This window comes from Sinocyclocheilus anshuiensis, unplaced genomic scaffold, assembly GCF_001515605.1.
Source record: "Sinocyclocheilus anshuiensis isolate Anshui unplaced genomic scaffold, SAMN03320099.WGS_v1.1 scaffold218, whole genome shotgun sequence".
NCBI lineage: Eukaryota > Metazoa > Chordata > Actinopteri > Cypriniformes > Cyprinidae > Sinocyclocheilus > Sinocyclocheilus anshuiensis.
In genome coordinates this window covers 764,210-774,542 of record NW_015547665.1, presented here as the reverse complement: position 1 = coordinate 774,542, position 10,333 = coordinate 764,210, and the positions used below count along the sequence as shown (strand labels likewise).

Here is a 10,333-nt window from a genome sequence, read left to right as displayed (position 1 = left end):
ACACACTGTATACATATATTAGGTTTATATTTTGGATTATATTTTAGGAAACGTGTCCTTGCCTATTGGCCATGAATCCCTTGCAAGTCAGAAAACCCCAGAGAGTCATGACTTCAATAGCTTACTCAAAAATGAAAATTTGCTGAAAGCGTACTTACCTTCAGGACATCAAGGATGTAGATGAGTTTGTTTCTTAATCACAACAGATTTGGAGAAATTCAGCACAACATCACTTGCTCACCCATGGATTTTCTGCAGTGAATGGGTGTTATCAGAAGATAGTGACAAAAACATCACAATCCACACGACTTCAGCCCATCAATTAACGTCTTATGCATCAAGACATTTTAACTTTAAACCATCGCTTCTGGCCAAAAAATAGAATTTCATAATCCATAAAAACTCTTCCTCCCTCCTGTTGTCTCACATCAAACTCCACAGACACATTTGTTTAGAACTGTTTTGGACTGTAAAAAAAAGAAAGCTTGCAAACTTGTAAAAAGCTTGATCTGTGCATATTTCTCTCCCAATTCAGATGAAATAGCTTTAAGGCTGGAAGCAAGTTTAAAAGTTAAAAACATCTTGAATTTATTAAAGCTTAATATGAGGTTAATTGATGGCTGGAGTCATGTGGATAACTTGTGGATTATTGTGATTCTTTTATCAGTTTTTGTGACTCTCATTGTGACTGCACCCATTCACTGCAGAGGATGAGTGAGGGTCAGTAGATTAACCAAATTTTCATTTTTGGGTAAACTTTTTTTTATTTAAATGTCTGAAAAGGAGTATGAAAATGAAATGTATTAACGTAGAAACCACCGAAAGAAAACGGCTTCATTTCAATTTACCTTACACAGGTAGAGGGGAACCAAGTCTTTCATTCTCTGCAGCCTAAATCCCAGACAGACATACAATGAGAGAATGTACTATAAATAGTAATAACTATAATCTGCATATATAGCACAATGTATGTTCATAATACGCAGCTGGAACTCACGTGGGATTATTGATGCTTTTGACAACTTTGAGATAGCGAGCCAGCTCACGGTATCTAACAAACATGTTAAAAAGGGTAGATTATAATTTTATTAGTGTTGGCAAGGGCTACAGCAATGTCAAAGCTCTGTGCTTTTTACAAGGAAAAAACCCTGGAATGGATTTAAATGGGGTAAAATTAATTAACACACTGTATACATATATTAGGTTTATATTTTGGATTATATTTTAGGAAACGTGTCCTTGCCTATTGGCCATGAATCCCTTGCAAGTCAGAAAACCCCAGAGAGTCATGACTTCAATAGCTTACTCAAAAATGAAAATTTGCTGAAAGCGTACTTACCTTCAGGACATCAAGGATGTAGATGAGTTTGTTTCTTAATCACAACAGATTTGGAGAAATTCAGCACAACATCACTTGCTCACCCATGGATTTTCTGCAGTGAATGGGTGTTATCAGAAGATAGTGACAAAAACATCACAATCCACACGACTTCAGCCCATCAATTAACGTCTTATGCATCAAGACATTTTAACTTTAAACCATCGCTTCTGGCCAAAAAATAGAATTTCATAATCCATAAAAAAGTTCATCTCCTGTTGTCCGCTCACATCAAACTCCACAGACACATTTGTTTAGAACTGTTTTGGACTGTAAAAAAAAGAAAAAGCTTGCAAACTTGTAAAAAGCTTGATCTGTGCATATTTCTCTCCCAATTCAGATGAAATAGCTTTAAGGCTGGAAGCAAGTTTAAAAGTTAAAAACATCTTGAATTTATTAAAGCTTAATATGAGGTTAATTGATGGCTGGAGTCATGTGGATAACTTGTGGATTATTGTGATTCTTTTATCAGTTTTTGTGACTCTCATTGTGACTGCACCCATTCACTGCAGAGGATGAGTGAGGGTCAGTAGATTAACCAAATTTTCATTTTTGGGTAAACTTTTTTTTATTTAAATGTCTGAAAAGGAGTATGAAAATGAAATGTATTAACGTAGAAACCACCGAAAGAAAACGGCTTCATTTCAATTTACCTTACACAGGTAGAGGGGAACCAAGTCTTTCATTCTCTGCAGCCTAAATCCCAGACAGACATACAATGAGAGAATGTACTATAAATAGTAATAACTATAATCTGCATATATAGCACAATGTATGTTCATAATACGCAGCTGGAACTCACGTGGGATTATTGATGCTTTTGACAACTTTGAGATAGCGAGCCAGCTCACGGTATCTAACAAACATGTTAAAAAGGGTAGATTATAATTTTATTAGTGTTGGCAAGGGCTACAGCAATGTCAAAGCTCTGTGCTTTTTACAAGGAAAAAACCCTGGAATGGATTTAAATGGGGTAAAATTAATTAAACATGTTGCTAAACTATTATTGGTTGTTGCTACATTATTTAAATTACTCCAAGTAATGGGAACAAAAAAAAAAAAACACTTTCCCTTTAAATATGCATAGAACCTGAACAGCTGCTGAGCTTTGTGTGTGCAAATTCTTTGCAGGCTTATATGATTTATTGCACATATCATTCAAGACAAGTAAATGAAGAGTGTTTTAATAAACAGTAAACAAAGCATGAAAAGTACACTAAGGAAGGGGCATTACTTGTTTTGCTGTTGAAGTTTACAGACTCTCGCTTGAATCACGACCAGAGGTTCACACAAGACTTTATGCTTCCGACCTTTGCCCTGCCTCTCTCCAGTGATGTTTTGACCTTTCATCACAGCAGAGAGCAAGGGATCATCCCAAGGTAGCACACTCAGACTGCAGCCAACGAAAAGACAATTCAATCATTATTCAATCAATAGCAGACCACAACTAAACAATTACTGTATTAGCAAGCAAATTCATTTAAAAAAAGCACCACGTATGTGGTGTTACCTTTTTGGCAATGTGCAGTTTGAAGGCAGCGGAAGCTTCTGGTAGAAGGACTCCAGCTGCTTTATAAAAGAGCTGGAAAAATCAAAGCCAACTAAAAGCGTCCACACCTTTGTCATAAATCTGGAAGACAAACATAGTTTAAGACACAGAAAAAGCAAACTCCAAGTAAACACAGAAAATAACTTTTGTTTGTACCATTACCTCCACAGGAGCACTGACACAGTTTCAGATACAGTGTTAGCAGCATGTATATTCCTGCAAAGGAGATATAACACACTAAGAGCTGTAATTATACATTACATTGCAAAAACAGGGATCAAAATGGGCAAGAATGTAAAATATATTACCCAGGAGTCGTGTGGGTGACAAAAAGCTTAATAGCCCCTAATAGCATCACAACACAAGCCTTTGGATTCTCTTTCTTCGCTTCATTCAAAAACATTTTGACATGTTGACTCACAACAGTGTAACTGCAAGAATCAAAAAGAACAATTTTAACATAGCAAGCACTCAAGTTTTATGCATTTGCATTGATTACAGAATTTTATAATTATAATTAGTGGTGTTTGCCAAGAATCACTATTTTTATTGATACTTAAAATCTTGCTACTATAACAACACTAAATTTAAAACATGTTTATTTCTTACCCAAAATACAATCCTTAAACCAATTCCATAATTTAAAAATGAAACACTGACAATTTCCAAAATAAGCTATAACATTTTTTTTTCTCTTCAGTTTGGTTCATTAAATAATTTTATGATAATTCAAATAGCAAAATACAATTTACTACATTTGAAAATTATATAAAAGGAGAATCACTCACTCATACTCCAGCAACTTAAAGTGATGTTTATAGCATCCTTTACATCCGATGGTTTGACTCTGTGTAGTACGGTTAATGTTGCGGTGACAGGTGCACCGACAGCTCATTGAATGGTTGGGATTCTCAAACCCCAACAAAAAAGTAGCATACTTCATTGCCAAACTACCAGCGAATTTCTGCAGTGAATTTTCTATCACATAAACACACAAACGATTCAAAGATCAGCGAAGTATGGAAGCATATAGGTAGCGAAATTCAATTTAAAATGCAATATGCAAAATGGCAATGCAATATTCAAAATGGCATTGTATTTCTGTATTTCAATTTACATTTTCCATTACCCATACGTGCAAAGTTTGGTGCAAAAGGAAAATGAAAATTAAATTATATAATTTACATTTGCCATTTCCAACAGTAGTCTTAATATGTAAATTGAATGCACATTTTAATAAACAGCTTTATAAGTTGCGAAATTAAAATGAAAATGTGTAACACAAATTGATTTGATATGTGTAACATGTCCAAGCAGAAATGGTAGCATAATGATCATTTAAATGCTATTTGTCCTAAATGCACTTAGACTAAGAGTTAGAACACTTAAGATTGCATTTTCATCATGACGCCGTGGACAAAATTGTATCAATTTTTTAACCAATTTTATTATATTAAGTTTTTTTTTCCCCCCACCATTAATTTTATTCATGATCACAGTAGACTTGCAATGATGATTCGCAAAGGTTTGGATTTTGTGTATATTTGTGATACATTTGCGCTGATTTAAAAAAAAAAAAAATTTTTTGGGCAATAAAAAATTAACAAAAATGTTATTTTTTTTTTTTTTTTTAAACTTCACTGCTACACGTGAATCACGCGTGACGTCTGGGTCGACACTTCACTGCCACACGTGATTTACGTGACGTCTGCGTGACGTCTACGCCTCATCTGCGTCTTAAAATAAATGGATTAAATAGCAAAAAAAAATTAAAACGAAATTACTTAATGAAAGAGTTTTTGTTTTCGATTTGAATTATTTCGTTTTAAAGTAGTAATTTAAAGCATTTTATAGATATGTTTATCATGTATATGAGGCAAGTATTCGCTGAGTTTCGGTTCATTTTTGTGGAAAAAAAAAAAAAAAGTCAGACACAAAATAGCAAAAAAAAATTAAAACAATTAAGACGTCAGTGAGACGTTCAGTGAGACGAGTGCATGTTGCAAGGTCATATTAAAGAATCCGTCCGAACGCCATAATTCCATGCTAAAATCAAACGTTATGTCAATTTAAATACAGAAATACATTGCCATTTTGAATATTGCATTGCCATTTTGCATACTGCATTTTAAATTGAATTTCGCTACCTATATGCTTCCATAGCAAAGGACCTAAAAGACAATAAATCTGCAGATTAGTCAAGTCAGAGAACATACCTGCACGTCGTAGGTCTGAATCCATATCCAGTGGGTCAAAGGTGAAGTTCAGCTCATGCAGAAATCCCATCAGACTCTTATCACGGAGGGCCTTCCAGTAGACACTGTGCTTATGAGCATTACAGTGGCAAATCCCAGGGATGGTCCAAAACTCACACTTTTAAACACAAAAACAAAAGTGGGCTTGTTTTTAGCCTGATGTGTGTTAAATCAGTAAAGATGGACAAATTAACCCAATCCAGGCCTAGTACTCATCAGCACACCATATGAAGAAACTGTCTTCAGGAAGGATTAGGTCAATTAAATTATGTATATGTTGGGCAAAGAAAGAAAAAAAAACTTACTTCGAGGGAAAAATAAAATTTTCCTAAAATATTTTTTTGAATTAAATTAAATTCTGCAAAACAAAAACAAATATATGATTTATCAGGGTTATATTTAACTGCATTTAAAAAAAAATGTTCGTTACTTGAAATAAAATAAACTAACTGAAATAAGATTTAAAAAACAGCTCAAACCTATTTCAGCTAGTTGCCAAAGCAATCTTTCTAAATTTCATTTAGTTTTACTTGATACACTAAAATAAGTCTATAGACATCTTTAAAATATTAATAAAAATGACAAAAACACTCACCAAAATTAAAAACTTTAAAATTAAAAATTAAAACCAATCCAAAATATCAAATGAAAACTACAAAGGTAGGATACTATAGGCTGCAATGATACTAAAATAGCACTGCAGTATATTATTTAAATTGTTATAGTATATTTTTTATTAAACATTTAAGAGATGCATGTGGAACAGCCTGAAAACTGCATGAATAAAACCAGTAAACTTTAGTCTTAAAGTCCCTGAGACCCACACTGTATGTTTTGTAAGAAAAATATAATTTTCCTATGTGTATTCAATCAATGCCACTGCTTACCACTGAAGGATTTTGTGAATAGTTCTTTCATGCGTAATCAATGTCTGACGATACACTGCGACTGTTCCCCAAATGTAATTAACAAAGGCGTGAACCAAATGGCCATTCCTGCCTTTTGTAAGATCTCCAATACCAGATCCTAACAGAATGGCCCTTCCTGACTAACCAGTAGAATATCCTAAAAGAATCTCCCTTCCTAACTATTGTGGCGTCTCCAGTAGGAGGTCCTAACAGTATCTACCTTTCAGTTTGTGAAACTTTTGTTACCAGGTATAAAGTTCTGTCCCTCAGACAGAACTTTGGGTTATAATTCTTGAAGGCCGACACGCTAATATCGCTGCTGAACAATTGTGCTACACTACCACCTTCAATAAATTCTTCTCCCCACAACTCTGGTCAAGCTTACTTATTTTATGTATTAGAGAAATCAAATACATTGGTGAGCCACCCAAACCACTGCTCAGCCAAATACAGCAAAATCTAATAACACAGATTTCCTTACGTAACTTTTAACATGAAAGATACATTTTGCTTTTGGCATATGCATAAATGTGTGTAAATCAATATTTTTATTGCATATATTGAAAACAGCCTCTTTACCTTTATAGGGTATATACAGGAATCATGGAGTTAAATTTAATACCTTTTTTAAGACTCTTTCCATACATTTTAAGACCTCATCGCCACTCCAAGTTTTAACTGGTTACATCAGCGACACTTTAAATTACATTTACTATATATTGATTGTATATATTGAACAGACTTAACTTTATTATAACTCTTTATCAATACAACATAATTCAGAAGGGGGGAACGAAGCACAAAATAATTAATTGAGTGACTAACCAGTGCAACACAAGAAACAAGAATTAGACTTAATAAACAAAACAACTGACAAAACTTATAGAGGGAAAATAAAAATAAAGCTCTCCAAGCTAACGGGGCAATGAGTTCACACAGTATATTCAAAAGATGTATTTGTCACATCAACTCTTATAACTGTCTGCAAACCATAGCTGTTTTGCAGAACACTTCTCATGACAAACATCTGACTAATCAGACAGTTTACCTGTGATTACGGAGTGCTTGATTTGATGCAGACTTGACAGTGTCAGTATTGCACCTGATTGTGTCTGAATGATCATGGAAGGTAAAATAATGATCACAACTATTGCATAATTTTAATTGTGCATCCCAAGCCCATGCCAGTAAAAATAAAAAAACAGCCCAAAGTAGCGCAATTACCATGTCCCAAATATAAAAATGTCATTTCCATCCCTAAAATACATATTTTACAGTCACTGTTATGCACATTTATCATAAACACAGCTTAAATGCTTCCTACTAGTGTGGCCCAAAACATTTAGCACAGTTTTATTACAGGTAGAATGCAAAATGTTTCAGTACAAGTATTTCAACCAAATGTAATTTATGCAATATTTCAAACCTTTAACCCACTGGGGAAAATCAACCCATGGCAACAGTTTAAAAGCAGCCCAATTTCGTGGAAAAAAAAACAACAACAACCCTGCATCCAACACGAGCTGCAGTCAGATTTGCCTGATCACGGGTCAAAAGTAAGGAGAGATAACTGACAAGATGTTGGAGGATTTGCTCCTCAACAGATCCTGAGCTCATTGACAAATATCTTTTATCGTAAGATGTGCTCCCTTTACACAGTGCGCGCGCGACCGCGAAATCGAAAGTGAACGGTCACTGCGAGCGCTCATTCAAAATACCCCACATATTGATAGCGCCGCCCTGATGCGCAAAAATTATATACAATATTAGAATGTTTGCAGGAGCGGACACAAAAATTGCGGGAGCGGATGGGAGCATGCTGTAATGGTCAGAAAATCAGCAGCGGCGCAGTCAGTCAGTGAGCGCCGTAACAGATGACGTCAAATCTTGCGGGATTCCATAGCAGAACCCCACTATTCGGACAAATATACATAATGAAAAGATACAAAATTTAATACCTTGGATGAAGCTGATAGAGTCAGCAAAGTAAATGTTGATAAAAGTCGAGTTAAAGTTTTCTGAAGGTTCCAAAGCAAAATCACCTAGCAACGTTGCATCTTTTCCTCCAGTTCTCTCTTTTTTTTTTATATAATTACTATATTAACAATCACAATATAATTATTTTTATTTTATCTTCTTTGTTATTATAAATCAGAACAGATGCAAAAAAAAAATATATATATATATATATTAATCACAACAGTTATTTTTATTTTATCTAGAACAAATAAAAACAATGTATTACCTTTTTCATTTGACATCAAAACAAACATTAAAGAGCAGGTCATATGGTATTTTAAAGTTTCCTAATATTGTGTTGGAGTCCCCTACAACAGGTTTAAAAGCATCTAAGGTCAGAAAACATTGTAATTTTCTCAGAACATACATTTAATATTAGAATCATTTTTTTATGATTTCAAAACGATGCGTTCGAAGCAGTTCTGAACTTATGGTCTGTAAACTCCTCCCTTCCATAAGCTACTCTGCTCTGATTGGTCAGCTGGCCAAGTCTGTTGTAATTGGCCTTTCCAATGCATGTCAGAAACGAAACGCCCATTACCATAATAATTTTTTTGCACCGGAGGGTTACTTGTAAACATAGATGCTATAAGGTTACAAAAAATGGCATCGATATTACCTTATCAATTCGAGCCCGAGGATGATACAATGCAGTCGCTCAACCGGAAACTCCATCCCAAGCACGACTTGATCAGGACGTTTCTCAATGGTAAGTTTAAACTTTGTATGTGGTACTTTACGTGATGTGACAGCAGTTTTATTGCATTCATTATTATTATTATTTACTTATTCGAGGTGCACATACTGGGAACTGTGTTAGAATGCCCAGTGAGGCTGAAAACACAGCGTCTTCTCAACATGATGTAAACACATTAACTAGCGGAAGTGTTTGTGGGCAGGATTATGCAAATGTGTTACCTTGTGACGTATATAGGTAACAAGCAGAAGACTCGAAAATATGACGACTCATTAAGGCGGCTCAGAGTCGGCTTTCTTTTGAAAGACAATATCTTTATCATGCACTTTTTTGATTAACAACTTTGCAGACTGTTTACATTGAAGGATAGCTACGTTACAAACTGCAAAAAAATATATTTTTCAAAAACCCATATGACCTGCTCTTTAAAGTAAGAAAAACCCCTGCAAAGGGAAATGTAAAAATCCCTTTGTAGTGTTCATTACAAATAAACTGATTATTAAAACTACAAAAGCAGTTCAATCATGAGCAGAGAGTGATTCCCTCTTTTCTTCTATTCTTAGATTAACATGAGGCCTATATTAAGACCTACTGTGATCCACGGATCTAATATAATGTTACACATCAGATGCTTTTTCCCAACAGTTCCCCAAACGTTCACTTAAGACATAGCAGATTATGTTTGCGTAAATACTGTAATTCTGTGTATATTAATCGGGATGGCACGCTGTCGGAAGTGCCTTTATGCGGGTCAGCCGTGAAGCGAGCAGAGAAAAGGTACTCCTCTCAGAAATCGTACAGATAAAGATAATTTTAGATGTTTAATTACTATTTGGAGCATTGGGATCGCTAGACAAGGGCTTAATGAATTTGTTTTTGTGAAAACCTCAAATTCAACATTTTTCACTTTTATTGCGTGTAGCTCAAAATTAGCCTGTGCGCATTCCGACTCATTTTGCCAGCACGGGTCACATATGATGCTTTTGACAGAGGAATCAGTGGAGGAGGACAAAATAATTGCTTATAGAGAATGCTGCAAGGGGATGAACTGAAGATTTCAAGAAGTTTGCTGCCCAACGGTTAATTTTTGACTGATAAGCATGGAGATGTTGTCTGGAGGCAATCAAATGCAAGGCCTCAGATAACTACTGAGCACAGGCCCCCTCATTCCATCACACTCTTGGTAGAAGACTCATATAATATATGAGTGGATTATTATATATTATCCTATATATTATCTTCTGTCTCTCATGTTTCAAGTTTAATCTGCCAATGTTTTGAGAAACAGCTGCAAATGCTGTGTGAATAATGTTTCTTTCTGTAGTCAAGGACCGTAGGCCTGGGAAGAGTCTAGGGCAGGGGTGTCAAACTCAATTCCTAGAGGGCCGGAGCCCTGAAGAGTTAGATTCAACACTAATTAAAGGGGTCATATGATGTTGCTAAAAATAACATTATTTTGTGTATTTGGTGTAATGAAATGTGTTTATGCGGTTTAAGTTTCAAAAAACAAATTTTCCACATACTGTA

The 10,333-nt window shown here is 34.9% G+C and overlaps 1 protein-coding gene across 1 annotated transcript in view; it reads right to left on the bottom strand.

Annotated features, from left to right (window-relative positions):
• Window positions 1–10,333, bottom strand: part of LOC107702537 (uncharacterized) — a 20,154-nt gene that overhangs the window by 6,356 nt on the left and 3,465 nt on the right. Inside the window, exons 5-12 of the mRNA XM_016504887.1 lie at window positions 5,144–5,300; window positions 3,716–3,905; window positions 3,236–3,358; window positions 3,090–3,143; window positions 2,889–3,008; window positions 2,613–2,771; window positions 2,181–2,234; window positions 2,032–2,074 (exon numbers count right to left, since the gene is read on the bottom strand). Of these exons, the coding sequence (XP_016360373.1) occupies window positions 2,032–2,074; window positions 2,181–2,234; window positions 2,613–2,771; window positions 2,889–3,008; window positions 3,090–3,143; window positions 3,236–3,358; window positions 3,716–3,905; window positions 5,144–5,300 (900 nt within the window). The remainder of the gene's footprint in view (window positions 1–2,031; window positions 2,075–2,180; window positions 2,235–2,612; window positions 2,772–2,888; window positions 3,009–3,089; window positions 3,144–3,235; window positions 3,359–3,715; window positions 3,906–5,143; window positions 5,301–10,333) is intronic.